This window comes from Manis pentadactyla, chromosome 16, assembly GCF_030020395.1.
Source record: "Manis pentadactyla isolate mManPen7 chromosome 16, mManPen7.hap1, whole genome shotgun sequence".
In the NCBI taxonomy this organism is placed as follows: Eukaryota; Metazoa; Chordata; class Mammalia; order Pholidota; family Manidae; genus Manis; species Manis pentadactyla.
Genome location: NC_080034.1, coordinates 69443457 through 69459705, shown reverse-complemented (window position 1 = coordinate 69459705; position 16249 = coordinate 69443457). Strand labels below are relative to the sequence as shown.

At 39.9% G+C, this 16249-nt stretch overlaps 1 protein-coding gene and 1 pseudogene across 5 annotated transcripts in view; one reads left to right on the top strand and one right to left on the bottom strand.

The window, feature by feature from the left end:
• Positions 1 to 16249, top strand: part of MYLK4 (myosin light chain kinase family member 4) — a 109924-nt gene that overhangs the window by 73728 nt on the left and 19947 nt on the right. For all 5 annotated transcript variants that reach the window (XM_036888745.2, XM_057494344.1, XM_036888753.2 and 2 more), the window contains 2 exons: positions 11240 to 11318; positions 14843 to 14948. In XM_036888745.2, coding sequence (XP_036744640.2) covers positions 11240 to 11318; positions 14843 to 14948 — 185 coding nt within the window. The remainder of the gene's footprint in view (positions 1 to 11239; positions 11319 to 14842; positions 14949 to 16249) is intronic.
• Positions 632 to 744, bottom strand: LOC118914195 (U2 spliceosomal RNA; annotated as a pseudogene).

The following is a 16249-nucleotide window of genomic DNA, read 5'->3' as shown; positions in this document are numbered from 1 at the left end:
GTCTTCACCAACAAGCATAGGAAGTAGCTGATGTAAGTCAGAGAAGCCAGGTTGGTTAGTTTGAATGACTATATTAAATTCCTCAGTAAATCTGCAGGATACTCAGTTACTTTGGGAAAATCTTTGTGACTCATAGTTCAGCATGAGACCAGGGCACATGAAAAATTAAGGGGTTAGCATTTGAATCCTTAGTGTCTGATTTGAAAGGGGCAGTTTAATTGGCTTGGGAGAGGAGGAACTGGGGAAAGGGACAGAGAAAAAGAAAAGTCCAGTGAGGGGATTAAAATGAGGAAGTGTAGGGTACAGAGGTAATGGAGACAGTGCAGAAGGGAAGAGGAAGCTAGTGCCAGAGACAAAGAGAACAGAGGAAGGAAAAGAGACCTTATAAGCTTTTTTCCTTTTTTGTCTTCTTTCAATTGCTCATTCACCTCAGTTAATTTAGAAATGATATTTTATAAAAAGGTGATTTTAGAATCTTGGATATATTTGGAAACCTCCAGGTATCAGTTAAAATAGGCATCTCATTCAGTCTGTTTAATTTTGGAGCTGCAGTCTTCTAATTTTGTTCTGAAAAGCACAAGTTTGGGGAAGTAGAAAGTTTATGGCTGTTGGAGTTCTAAATTATCCTTGGCTAAGTTGGCCCATTTAATTAAGAATGTGTATGAGGAGGGACCTTATTTTTTTTTATTAAACTGATAAGAACAGATACTACACTTGATCTTAGCCAAAAGGCTGAGAAGCGATCTTATTTTATTTATTGATGTATCATTGATATACAATCTCATGTTGGTTTCAAATATACAGCAGTTACCCATATTAGTGAATCTTCACCCCCTCTAGTGCAGTTATTATCTATCAGTGTAGAAAGATGTTATTGAATCACTGACTATATTCTCCATGCTCTACTACCATCCCCATGACCAACTTATATTGTGATAGCAAATTATTGTGCCCCTTTATCACCCTCTCCCCACTCCCACTCCAACTCCTCCCCCTTGGTAGCCACTAGTCACTTCTCAGTGTCTATAATCCTACTGCTGTTTTGGTCCTTCAGTTTGCTTTGTTTTTATATTCCACAAATAAGTGAAATCATATGGTATTTTTCTTTCTCTGCCTGGCTTATTTCACTGAACATAATACCCTCTAGATCCATCATTGTTGTTGCAAATGGCAGGATTTATTTTCTTTTTATGGCTGAATAATATTCCATTGCGTGTATGTACCACATCTTATTTATCCATTCATCTATTGATGGACACTTAGGTTGCTTCCATATCTTGGCTATTACAAATAGTGCAGGGATAAACATAGGGGTGCATATACCTTTTCAAATCAGGGATTTTGTTTTCTTTGGTTAAACTCTGAGGAGTGGAATTACTGAGGAGGGACCTTACTTTTTGAACATAAAACCAACTTGGGCCCCAGAAGGTTAAGCCCCTTGAGAAAATTTGTAGGATATGGATCCATACCTCAAAACCAGACATTCAAAAACAAATGAGTTCTCACCAAAAGGATGATGCCTTCAAGAAAACAGATCCCCAGAAAAGTTGCAGAGCTCAACCAGAAGGAGACGAATTTAAGAGAAGACTCAACCAAAATGAAAAAGTTGACTCACTGAAGCAGAGAGCACAAAGGGCCCAAGTGGGTACCACACAGAGCTCAAGGGGTTCTTAGTTCCTCAGAGGTTCAGCTCCTTCAGTTCCCACTTCTGACACCATGAAATGTCAACCTTTTCTTTTTTCTTTCTTTTTTGTTGTGGGGCACTATTTCATACCTTTTAAAGTTGAAGTATAATTGACATACTATATTAGTTTCAGGACTGCAAGATAATGATTCAAATTTCATATATATTGCAAAATGATCACCACCATAAGTCTAGTTAATGTCTGCCTCTATACCTAGTTACAAACTTATTTTCCTTTTGATGAGAACTTTTGAGATCTACTCTGTTAAGAACTTTAAAATATGCTATAGTCTTATAGTTGCCATGCTGTCCATTACATTCCCATGACTTAGTTTACACTTCCTCCTGCTGGACTCCGTAAGCTGCACTGAGTGGTGCATGCCTGACAACCCTCCTTTCATGGCTTCCCAACTCCAATTCTGAGTTAGGTTTCCTTCACATATTTTTCCAACGCTCTTTAAGTCTCTTCAAATTCAAAATGGATTTTATGATTCAGTAAGTTTTCTACTTCCTTGTCTTATTTTGTACCATTAGAATATTGTGTTTTTTAATGGTAAATTGTGTGACTGGGAATACAAAACAGTTGTGTATCTAACCCACTGGATTATGAGGCAAACTCCTTCCATTATCTTAACTTCTTTTTAAAATCTAATTTGAATCTGTGATATTAAATCTAAGCTGATTTTTCATATTTCTTCTTACTCTGCCTTTAGGCAACATGGAAAATAAATAGCTCTTTTCCACAACAAAAAATGCTACCCTTTGCTTTGTTTTGGTTTTGTTTACTGAAATAGCAATCGCTTGCCTTGGAGATAGAGATTGCTATTATTTGAATCAGCAGATGAAGCCCTCTGTTTAAACAGGGTGGGAGGTTCATTGCCATAGCTTCCTGAGACAATAATTTTGAAAAGATGCTGGAGGGGCATGTCTTACAAACCCATCCCCACATCACTGGTTTCCAAATCTAAGCATTGCTTGAGAAGAAACATTACCCCAGACTACTCCCAGCACACTCCCTTCCCATTGTAGAAAGGGGTAACTTGGAAAGTTTATTGATAAAATCTCCAAGAGAACTTTTTGCATGCTGACAGGGCCCAATGCAGTGGGGATAACCTAATAACTACTTAGAAGCAAAACCCTCCCCTGCTGATAAATGGAGAATTAAATGAATGGCAAACAAGCACACTACTTCTATGATCTGCCATAAAGAAATTTTTACTTAGGATCTGGCTACTACTAAATCATCATCACAAGAGAAGATAGATTCCAAGGGTGAGAAAACTTGGAAAAGCCCTTGAGAGGTGGTTTCTTGCCAGCATATAAAGCTTCAGAGCATGCTCTTTACCTGGGCCAAGATTTGTTCTAGATTCTGTGGCACTGTAGAACTTTAGTGCTGAAGAAACATTACAGTAATGAATGTTATATATAATTAGACTGGTTACTTAGTCACCATTAGAAATACTGTAGAGGACTTTGGTTGTAAAATGCAAAGGCATTTAGCACCTATTTTGATGTTTTGCTAGGTAATGTACAAAAAAGTTCAATCAGACATTTCAAAGGAAATAGTTATTGCTTGCTCTTGCCTTTTGGCAAAATTAAGTTCCATAATCATAATAAAGTAAGATGTGGGAGTAACAATATCTAACTCCAACCTCTTCTCATTTCCATCACCAAAGGTGTTCATTAAGTGTCACTCTGTGCTCATGAGTTAAAGCATGTAAAATAAGTTAAGTTCAATGTAGAAATATGAATAATAGATCTTATATACATTAAGCATACAATGTTTACAGTACATGTTCTGATTCTCATTAGGTATAAAACATTTGTTGAGAAGGTATCAAATGGCAAATTACTTTAAAAATCCACATTGAGGAAGGGTTATTGAACCTGTGTGTTCACTTGGCAGAGAGACAGAAGAAAGCCCTGGTCTCTTCCTCTTCTGATAGAGACACTAAAGTCATCATAGAGACTCTACCCTCATGAGTTCTTCTAAACCTGATTACCTTCCAGAGACCCCCACTTCCTAATACCATCATATTAGGAATTAGGGGTTTGATATATGAATTTTGGAGGGATATAATATTCAGTCCATAACAGAACCTTTGCATTTTAATATTGCCTTTCTATGAGGACTGAGTTTGGGCAATTGGTAGAGACCCCAAAGATTAGTGGAAAGTTCTAGGGATATTTCAAGTCTTGCATTCTCTTCTGAGTCCCTGCCAGGACTTCTGGGCTGGTATCAAGGTTCTGGACATTCTACGAAGTTCACTGATATTCTCCATAGTGCTGGACTCCCACTGGCCACACCCCTCCAGGCCTACTGACATCCCAACAGTCCGGGCATTGTTCTTGGCTCCTTCCTCCTTTCTCTGCCGTCCTTGCTCTGAGCTTGCCCGAACATGATGACATTACCTTTTCATGGACAGAGGCAGGACTGAAATAAATACCAGAGGCTGTGACAAACATTTTGTGAGATATTTCTTCACACCAAATCGTTAGGTCTGTTATCTAGGTCAATCTTCTCAAATTCTGATGTAGGTGGGGGCCACCCGAGGATTGGTTAAAGCACAGATTCTGATTGATAGGTGGTGGGGAGGGGCTGTGACACTGCATTTCTAACACGCTCCCAGTTAATGCCTGTCCATGGAGCTACTTTGAATAGTAGAAAACATTTGGGGATCATCATAACTGATCAGCTTATATCTACAGAGTTTATACTGCATATTGCAAAATCAGAGACTTTCTGAGAGTTTTGCAGCTTCTCATTCTTATCAGAGAGAGCTTTTTAAAGCCATTCTGCTTTGTAGCGTGCTTGTAATATTTGTTATGCAGGGGAAGATACGGAACGGCAAGCCATTAGGAGGTTAAACATTTAGCTCGGTGAATCTAAGTTTAGATTTCTGAAATTCCCTTACAACCCATGGGACCACACATCACCTCAGTCTTAGAAACTGTGCTTTCCATGGGCCTCTGACAGCCATGTGGCACCTCCATGATCCAGCCTGGGAGAGGCTGCTTACTCAGAGAAGGACACAGGAGATGGAGTGATAAAAGTGCCCCTAAAATAAAAATTAAAAAGCATACTGAGAACATCGTGTGACATGAATACTTATAAAACTGTCTGTGGTGGGAAGGACTAGAAGAGTTTTATTAGGTGATGAAAAAACACTGTAAACTTCATGTGAAAATATTCCAAGGTTTGGTCTTGTATAGTATAAAAGAGGAATTTGACTAAGTAAGACTCATGAAATCAAATGAGCATCAAGGAGCTATAATCCCATTAATAACTGTGTTTGAAATTGATTATTCACACACACACACACACACACACACACACTCGTGCACGCACACCCCGTTGCACTGTCTTAGTAATTTGCTCCACAGTTTTTGAAGCATTCAGGTGCTTGTTATTGCGGTGACAGAGTCCCAAGAAAGCAAAAGCCTGCAGAGATTTATGATTTTCAGATGTACTTTTGTGTTAAGTGATATAAATACCATGCCCTTGAGGTGGTGTCTCTCCACGTTACCCTGAGTTCTCCGCTTTTCTGCTCACCTCCATTTTGGTAGAGGAATTAAATCACTTTCAATTACTAAATTTTGACCAGGAAGCAAGGCAAAGATTTCAAGCACGGGGTCAGAGGCATGATTGGGAACGTTGGCTTTCTTAATGGCTGGCCCTCCTGGGATGGCCCTGAGATCGCCCTCGGAGGGGAGGTTTTGAGGTCTCCCGGACAGTCTCCCTCAGCCTCATTTCCATACACATGCTGCTCGGTGGCAGGTGAGGAGGAGGTAGTGGTTTGTTGGGTGACCCATCCAGGAGAGGATCAAAGGCCCACGCTAGTGGGTGGGAGGAACCAAGGACCAAGAGAAAGACCACGTCTCCAGTGTTATTTCTATCATTCAAAACTGTGGTGAAGCAGATGAGCCTGGGTGGTAAGAAGGACTCAAAAAAATGTCCAGAGTGATGGAAGCCAGAGCCGAGAGGTAGTGGCACCTGACCCATTACAGTCATGGGGAGGAGTGTGTGTGAGATTAAAAAAAATAGGAGTGTCCAGCCCCCCCACCTCTTTGGAGTAGGACCCTGGCCTCAAACTTTCAAATGCCCCCACAAGAGGTTGAGAGCCCTGCTGTCAGCATAAAGGAGAGCTGGGAATGTGGGGCTGGCACACAGGGCCTGCCGGCCAGGCAGCCACATTGGTAGTTTGAGTGGGGAAATGAGTGCTTGCCAGTTCAAGGGGGCAGTCTTTTCTGTTTGGGGAGGACAGGAAAGGTGGTGGTGAGAAGAAAATGAGAAAATGTGAATCCATTATGAGATGTCCTAACTAAGCTGAGCAAAAATAAAATCTGTATGATCAAAGTAGTGACTAAATACTTAGGTGAAGATTCTTAATTTGTTCCAAGTAGATTCTAATGAGTTCTTTTAAAACCGACAGAAGAAGGCTGGATAGAAGAATGGAGGGAAGCAAATAATTTATAATAATTTGTAGTTCTCACCCACAGCCTGGCTTGTGAGGGTGGCAGGGCAGATGCTAGGGGCGGCCACACCCTTAACTCTGCTCTTAACACCTGCTTGGGACTGAACCTGTGGCCCACGTGGTCTGGGTTTTAGCAAGGGGGCTTTTGGAATAAGAAAACCTGGAAGTGCATTTACCTTAAGGAGAGTCCGTGTCGGGGAAGAACGACCCGGCGGAGTCTGTCTGACCAGGGCTCTTCCGTGCTCTATCTTTTCTTGCTCAAGGAGGCTGTGGAACATGATAGCATAGTTTTTTTTTATGGTACTGCTCAATACATCTTATAATTCAATGAAAGTAAAATTACCCATGTATCTTCACTTGCCAGATGGCCCAGTTAGAACTTCCTGAACCAGCACCTTTAATTTCAGGACACTTCTTGATACATATATCCTTGAGGAGTCCTATGTACACGGTTTCTGAATGAAGCCCTGTCCCTGTCATAGTGGATGCATGAAAGGGCTTCAGTTTTCCAGGCAGGGCTACTTTCTCAGGTGACTGTTTGATTACCCTTGTTTTCAGCAGCCCTGGGAGGGGCCGCTTACTGGGCTCTGAGGTCTCGGCTAACACTTTCCCTTCCTGGACTCGGCCAGCCAGATCCTGCCTGCCTTATTCCACACCAGTCCCACAGAAGGAGAAGCCGGTTATGCTTTGAGAAAATTCCTTTTATCAGCCAGGGACTTTCGGCAGTTTTGTCACTTCACTCACAGAGAATTTGAGTGTGCCCCGAGGATGAAGAGAAAGAGATTTATTTAAAAATGATCTCTAAAATGCTCTATGCTCAAGCTGGAATACGTAGTTTTAATACTTCTTCTGATAATTCTCTTTACATTCTTTTAGGGTCTGTTTTTCCCCATTCCCCCCATGAGGAGCCTAATCAGCATTTAACAAAATCATTATCAATTGTTATAATTTTGTTATATTTCTAAGCATTAGGTTAAAATTACCAAGAAATGTTCATCTTGGCACCTCTGTGAGCAGGAACACGCGACACCCTCAGCTCAGGGTATGCAGCTGGTCTAGTGCTGTCCCTTTGTGATGTTTAGAAAACAAGTTTCTTGAGCAACTATGATCCCAGAATGTGGGGCTGTGGATATCACCTCATGTAAAGAATATGAGAGGCAGTGACGGATGCATTTCAGAAGATGCCTGGGGTAGCTTGGCTTCCCAGTGAGGCAGCCTATGAAGAACATTCTCACAAACAAGGGCACCACCTGGCAAGCACCTCTTTCCTTCATTGCACATGGGTTTGCCAAGCGTGTTTAGAACCTGACCCCTTTGTGTGGTGCTGGGGGACCAAAGGCAAAGAGAGGGGTCCATATCCCAGTGTGGGGTCAGGCATGTCAGCTGATGGTACAATTACCTAGAAAACGATTCCTGTAATGTAGGCACCCAGAGGAGGCAGCAACTACCTTCACTTTTCTGTTCTTCTAAAGTAAAATCTGTTTTAGGATTGATCTTTAAAATTGGGTTTTATTGAATGAAAGAGGGATCAGGCAGTTATTCAACCGAGTTACTTTTCCTTTTTGGAAATTTCCTTCCACCACTGCCAGGAAGAGGAGTTTTAGCGGAGTGCAGGGACAGGCTTGTGGTGTGCGGTGAGGGCGGCGTCATGAGCCCAGGCAGGCGGGCACCCGCCTGCGGACGGACGGCGCCCTCCTCTGCAGGTCTTGGCTCTGCAGTCGTGAGCGTAACTGCGCTGAGGACGAGAGTGGGAAGCGCAGCGATGGCTTACATTGCCGGAGTGGCATCTGGCAGCACGTCCTGACCTCTTCAGAGCCGTCTGCAAGAATCGAGCTGCTAGTTCTAATTATGTACTTGGGCTAATTAGAATTTTCTTGAACCTGCTAGAATTATTCTTTTCTAAAACATGTATTTCAGAAAATCAGAATGTGAGAGAGTTTTATCTAGAAGAATGGTTTCCAAATTATTCTGATTCCGAGCTATCAGCAAAATATTTTTAGCATATCCCGATATGTCTATTTACTTATAAATTAAATACCTTGATAAGCAATACATGTATATTTATTTTTATAAATAACATTTAATATGTTACAGATGCTTATAAAATTTATATGTGTAGTTTTATAAACATAGGTAAATATAAGTTTTAAAAGAATGAAAAATGACTAGAAATGAATTCTAACATTTCCTTCATGTTCCGTGAAGACTTCCTGGATATGCTCTGGGCACATGCACCCCCTTAGGACGCCGGTCTAGGAAACCAGATGAGTGGAGAAAGCGGAACTGTGTTTTGAATACTTGGCTATTTGGGATCCCTTTCTTCCCTCTGTTATTCTAAATCCATTGATACATTATTATAAAAGGAATGCATATGCAAATATGTAAGTATTTATTAAGTGAATGAATAATGAGTGAATTTGAGTCAAATAAGGCCCCTCAGGCCCACCGTGGTCATCAGCATGAATCGGGGAGAGGGATACAACCTCTGACATGATCTCTGTCTATTAACAGAGGGTGGCGGTAATCCTTACAGGCACATTCTGCCTAACAGCACTGTCCTGGGCCCCTTTGCCGAGGAGAAAATACATCATTTTTGGACACAAAGAACACATATCTACAGACTTGCACTTCCTATTTTAGCTACTTCTAAATATAACTAGGAAACAAACACAAAGTAAAAACCCCTCATTTTGAAGTTGTCCAGAAACAGAAAAGAAGTACTTCTGGCCTTTTGAAGACTCTTTAGTTCAACGTTCCTCTAGATGTCAGTATTACATAAGGAAATGAAAATACAATAGCCTGTGACAATAAAGAAAGACCTTTTGACATTATTTAAATGGTAAAACGTATCTGATATATAATTGGTGAAGAAAAAATATAGCCTCTTTTGGAAGCTGGTTTCTTATTTTCCCCAGGATCAGCAGACGTTCCTGTTGCTCAAGTTAGACTGTTGTTCCCAAAGAATGTTGACATGACTTGTGGACGTTTACCACCACCAACACTCAGGCCTTAGAGGCCGACACTGATTGATGAGCACTCTGTGGAGTCTTACAACCAAACTCTCAATTTCACATGTAATGATGGACTGAAATTGGTGGACACACCAGTTTTCGTTATTAAGACACGTATGCTTTTACCATAGTGTTCACACCTTCAGAATAAATACAGAATCACAATGCCCTGTCCACCAATTTTTTATTTCCAAAGAGAAGCAATGAAAGACAAAGTTACACAATTTCTTTAACTGTCTTATTTGACTAATGTGACTTATTTTCAAAGTTGGACTTAAGTTATCTCTCTCTCTTGCCTCTCTTCCATATTAATTCTAATCTTTTGATCAATAAATATTTATTTCTTCATTCTGTTCATTTGTTTTCATTTTGTACCCTTCTCTCCTAGCCTTTTTTCTTATCTCCTGTGGTGCTGGCTGTGTGGCATAAATAGTCAGTAAATATTAATAATGTACCTTGCCTTTAATCTTCTGTTTCTTTATTCAGAGAGACAGTACAGTGTATTTATTAAGATCACAGACTGACGTAGACAACTGAGTCATAAGTGATCCTGGTTGCACCATTTGGAACCATATAACCCTGGGAAATTACCCAACTTCATTATAAAATGGAGCTAATTATGTCTATTCCAAAAGTTAGCTATGAGAAGCAACTGAGTTAATAAGGTAACATGCTTAGAAAAGTACTTAATGTATAGTCAGTGCTTAGTATATATTCACCATTATCAACACTACCATCACCACCACCATCTCCATCATCCGCATCACCACCACCATTACTACCCACAGCATCACCACTACCACCACCGTCGTTACTTTATCCCAGTCTCTGGATTAAGTGCCAGAGATTCACAGATAAACTAGTCTATTTGCCCATTTGAGGCCTACAGCCTAGTGGGAAACTGGCAGGAAATAAAGTTTAATAAGGTATTGCAAGTAATACCGGGGTGGGTAGGTGCTGAGCTGTGCAAGCATAGAGAAGAGAGCAACTGGCTTTGCCCAAGGAAGTTGAAGTACATTTCCCTGCACTTAAAAGAGAAAGTTACAAACTCTGAGGCTCTAATCTCTAATTTTGCTATTCTACAGACTTATTAAACATGCTTCTGTGTTTTAAGGTCCTTATGTAAAAAATGGAAATGCTGTGAACTTATGGAACTGCTCTTGGGATTGTTTAAAAAGTACATTTGCACTTTGTCTTGATGTCTATGAGCTGCGCTTACCTGGCATTTCATGCTTGCAAGTCACCTTAAAGCATATTTTATTGTCTTCACAAAGGAAAAAAAGACTGATTCTTTGGATATCCATATAATTTCATTAATTTATAATGCATAACTTTAGAATTTGTGATAATTTGGGTAGATTGAGCTAATATTTACTTTTTATATGGTACTTAAAAAGGGTTTGCTAAGCTAATTCAGGGAAGCCATGACTGTGAGAAGAATGTTTATCTTCTTGGGTAAAAAGCCATCTGTTCTGAACAACATAAAAGCTCCATGTATAAAAGTTTATTTTAGTCTCCCACTTTCTGGTTAACAAAACCCATTCACATATATCCTTTCATTTTTATTTGATTCATATGTGAACCATATAAAGACAATATAAACTGAGGTCAAAGGTGGCATATACGTTATCAATATCCTTTATTCATGAAGATGGTCCACCTTCTACAAACAGTGCCAGAGTTTTATAGAATTTCTTTTAAAAGAGTTTCATTTGTTTTCAAATACTGTAGTCTATGTAGGGTTTCATTCATTCATACTCTCCTGTTCTCTAAATTACTATTAATTTTATATATTTTTTTCCTGTGCTTGAGTCATGTAATATAATGGTTCTCAACCTGGGGAGATATTCCCTCTAGGGGACATTTAACAATTTCTGGTGACATTTTTGGATGTTACAGTTGGGAGGGGGGGTGCTATTGGCATCAGGTGGGTGGGAGCAGGAGTTGCTGCTGAACATTTTATGACGTTCCCCCAACAAGGAATTATCCTGCCCCAAGTGTCAGTAGTGCTGAGGCTGAGAAGCTCTGGTGTAACATGTAACCTCAGTTACTTGATTGCGTATCTGCAGGCTAAGGAGCACGTGTGGTCATGTCCTCCCCTGAAGGAAACAGCACCTGTCAAAGGCAAAAGGACATTGGCTGTCACAGGTAATGTCTTTAGAAGACTAGATATTCATGAATAAAGAATGCTCTGGATACAAGTTATTGTTCTTTTTTAAAGAACTTGTTACATGTTCATAACTTCTCTGCTGGGAGGAGTGCTTTTTGAATGCTTTTACATGATTGGCTTTGGGTCCTACTAGTTACAAACTAAGAAGTCTTTGGGAACCCAATTGTCTGACAATTGGTCATGTTACTTCTACTCTGCTTTTCAGAAGGTTGCATCTGCTGATAAACAGAAACTTGAATAGAAATGCCATTATTTCTATTGAATAGAAAAGCCAAATTTATACTGATCACATGCATCTCCCATTAAAATATTTTGTGTCCTATGGTGGCTTTTAGAGAGATCTTCCCAGAAGAACCAGCCCTTCTCTTAGACAGAAAAGGTTAATAAACTCAACAAGAAAAATGCAGAGAAGACCAGTGCCTCTCTATTTCAGAGAAGTGTTGCCACATTTAATAAAGAAGGGCCGCAAGATGAGGTAGAAGATTTTGCTCTAAGACATTCCAGAGAGCCAAGAGAAAGTACAGACAGAAGAGACAATTCACACACAGAGGGACCGAGCAGACAAGAAAATAACAGTGCTGGTGGTGATCAGCCCTGCACCATGGGTAAGAATGAATGTCCGTTGGTCAAAGGAGAGAAGAATGGGCCTTATTGTAAGGAAGATACAAGTAGAAAAGAAGTTGAGAAAAAAGAAGGATCAGCAATCACAAATGATACACTGAACAAGTGCTCAAATAAAAAGCAGTATGTTGACAAAATTCATGGTGATCAATTTTGTGAAAGGTAGGGTTACACGTCTGCGTATCTACAGCTGCCATTTTTGCGGATCTGTGTGCCGGTGCGACTTAAGGCTGTATCGGAAGGATAACCGAAGTGTTCACTTTTTAAGCAAACGTTTAGAAACCCATTTCCAAGCTTGTCTAGATTTCTTTTAGCCACACTTTCTTGTCATTACTTTTTCTTCTTGCCTGTGACATTCTCAGGCATTTTATTATTTTCTAAATCTTCTACTAACTGATAGACAAAAAGAATGATTATTAGAACTCATATCAACCAGTATTTTTTAAAGATCAAGTAAAAATTCTTATTTTTAGCAAAGCAGAGCACATCCTTCCTGAGATCAAGAATTGAATAAAGATCAGATTTATCTCTAAGTTAAAAACCTAATTCGTGAAAAATTTACCTGCCCCCATTACACATATAAATTGGCTGTTTTCTCAAAAATACTGTGAAGCTTGAATAAGAAGTAGATTACTGAATGACTCTACTTTAATTGCAAAGTTTCACATATAAATTCAGGTAATTGTATAACCAATTAAAATTAATTAGTTTATATTATGATGAGCCCCAGAATTTGGAACAAAGATTCTCTAAACAAACTGTAACTTTTTAGGGGTTTAAGATACAATTTGTATTACATTTTTTAATAACGTATTGAAAACAAATCATGGAGAAGTCTAATTTTCCAAGAATTAAACATAAGCACTAATGGCTACTAAGAAAGTCCCTCACTGTGAAGATGTACTTTGTAAGGCCTGGAGCTTGTGAAAACTGAAATTAGGTCAATTTTTTTCACCAATAAAGGATTCCTCTCACTGCTGTTGCTATTCAGAGAGATGATTGCTTCTTTTATTATGCTTTAGTTTAGCCATTTCTCTCTTGAATTAGAAAAGGAAGGGAAAAGAATGAAGATCAAATTGGTTAGGTATTCATAAATTCATAAACTGGCTGCTGTTGTGAAGGGCCAAGGGAATAACCTGGGGTCTCAATGAGATCATCAGGAAATTCTCCACGATCCTAGTTATCTACACTTATCATGTCACTTAGATTTGCTCCATTTTATCCCCAAACACTGAAATGGCCAACTCTCTGTCATGAAGCTTACGTCCCTTCACCAAAATACTATTCGAAGGAAGCTTTAGTCCTGAAGACTTTGGCCATCTGAAAGTTATCTCCTTGAAATGTTGAGAGCTGCAGCTGGATTTTATTTTCCAGGCCTATCAGCAGTGTACAAGCCGTTTCCACATCACGAATCCCGGGAAACTCAGCAACAGGACCCATTTTCCAGAAAGCAGAACAAGCAGAGCATGCGGGCAGCAGTAAGTGGAGGGTGACGGAGGAATAGTCCATCCACCTGGACAGCAAAAGAGCAGAATAGACATAGCGAGTTCAGGGGAAAGACATGTAGTTACCAGGACACAGGAACTCAGACAAACCCAGGAGAGTTTACACAGCAAACCCTGGGGGTCTGCTGGAAGCAAGATCTCCAGACAGCAAGATTTGGTGACCCCATTGGGTAGGAAATAAATGGCTTTTGTGTCAGCCTTTTAAAGCTTCTTAACCTTTCATAGCAAGCATTTCCAGCTAAACTTCACTTAACCTAACAGCCTGAAGGAGACGTCATGTCATATTGATGCCATTTGTGTGTATAAACAGCCTTTTTTTTTGTTTTTGGACTGAAGGGGTGAATGCCACCAAAAGAGTTCCCTCCTGACTTCTTTATTTTCCAGCATATTTATGCCCTGAGATGTGAATTTCCATATCAAATCATATTTGCAGAGATTTATATTATCTGAATTTTTAAAAAATATAACACTTGGAAGAGTGCCTAGCACCAGATAAGTGCTCATGAATTGTATGTTGAATAAATACAGATTGTTGAAAGTAAAGTTGTTATCTACTCACTTCCCTTTGTATTGTCCATATGCATGTAAGAAGCTGCATGCAATAGATGCTTAAATCATGAATAAACGGGGAAATGAACAGGGTCATGGCAAGCAAATTTTAGCAGTTGTAATCGTGGAAAAGTAAAAAGAACACTGGAAGAGTATTACTGAGTAATTTATATTCAGAGCTGGTCCTGAGGTGGACTAGAACTTTAGCACTTAGGCTGGAAGGTGAAAAGTAGCAGAAATTGGAGACCTGTGGAATATATATACCAAGCTAGTTTTACTGGGTGTTTTATTTCTAGCCAGGAAAAATTCACCTTAGTGCCTTAAATGTGTCTGAATTAAGGGCTAAAATATTTTGGAAAGTAATATATAATAAAATCAAACATTTCAATGGCATGAAGAAACTTTTCATTTCTGCTTTAATTAAAATAATGGACTATAATGGTGCTTTTTAAAAAATGGATCAAACAAATTCTTGTGTTTGAATTTAAATGACCTCAGGCTTGGAAGTATTACCTGTCTGCACTGCATTGGGGTTGGAGATTGTCAACTATTTTGATATTTCTAAAAGTCATCCTGAAGATGATATGGACCAAAGTTGAGTGGTCCTGACATTCTGTCTAAAAGGTGTCAGGTGTCACCTCCCTGAATCACAGATCACAATATGAAATGAAAATGTTCCCTTGGGTCATTAGGAATAAAATAGAAGGCCCATTGTATTTTATTATTAAATGAGCAAAGTCTTACTCTGGGGCCAAAGTCTTACTTATGCTTAGTGCCACAAAGTGGTCTGACTGCTTAACAGAGAAGCTTTTCCCCTCACCTTCCAGGTGATATCCTGGCTCCTCCTGCTCCATTTAATCACCGTATTGTGATGGCCAAACAAGCAGCGGTCAACAGCTTTTATACTGTGAACAGAACAGGAATTTTAGGAGGGTAAGTAATGCTCAATTTTAACTTTTTTTTTGACAGAAGAAGAGAGCTTTCAAAGAAAAGATCCTGAGGATTTTGTAAACGTCCACAAGTCTCAAACTGAGAACTAGAAACGTCAGAAACAAACATTTTAAGAGATATAACCATTTCTGAAAATCGTCATTGGTGCCAGGAAGTTTGATGTGGTGACAGTGACTAAACCCCATGTTTATTATCTGCTTTACTTCCCATGTTGTAATGTCTGAAAGTGAGAGAAACTCAGTGTGAGTCACCAGGTTTAGAAGCTGTCCAAAGCTTGGAAACAGAGAAACAAAATGTCGAAATGAGTGAACACTATATTTTTTTTCCTTTTTTAAAATTAAGGTATCACTGATATACAATCTTATGAAGGTTCACATGAGCAATATTGTGGTTGCTACATTCACCCATATTATCAAGTAACACTATTTCTTATAGGCATATGTTAAATCTTTTTTTAATCTTTGTTGGTTTTCTATTTACGTTATTACTGTATTAATTATATCATCCAGTTCAATCCATTACTTTCCTCACTGGAGCACTTATTTGAAGGACATCGAAATGCACACTCTCTCCCTGAAGAAGGAATAAAGTTCCTAAGTTCATTGCTCTTCTGCCTCCGTCACAATCCCCCTATGATATCTTGTAACATAAAGCCTACAGTATAGTTTATTACCATCAGCATATCTATGTAAAATAAGAGGAGGAAAGCAGAAAATTTAGACAAACATGCAAAATTTACTTAATAACACATGGAAAATATGCACAGCTACTAGAGTGTGCGTTTCTGCATTTGGTCATTGGCAGTGTGGTTGACCTTTGTAAAATCACAACTCCCTCCTCCCATTCACCTTTCTCTTGCCCTCCACCACGGGGACCACCCCAACTTCCTCCCTAGCCAGCTGACCATCGGAGAGCCTCCCGTGGGATTGTGTGATGGGCTGAGGGAGAAACGGGAATTCAGAAAGGTTCTGTACCAGCCCGCAGCGTCACCGCACACGGCTTCGGTGGGTCTTGGGGACTTCGCTGGCAAGCCAGGAGCCGTTTCTCCTGGTTATTCTCAGAAGAGGCTTGGAAACAACCCCCAGGGTCTGTCTGAAAACTTCCTTTCTGCCCCTGTGGGTAGCCTCGGGTCTTCTCAGGCCTACGTTCTGCAGTCTGGACCAACGGCCCGCCGTCTCCCGCTCTGACCTGTACCCAGAGCAGGCAGCTGTACCGCGCTCTGGGAGGCAGTGAGGGGAGCCCGAGCACATGCCTGTCGTTGCCCTCACCTGCAAAGAGATCAA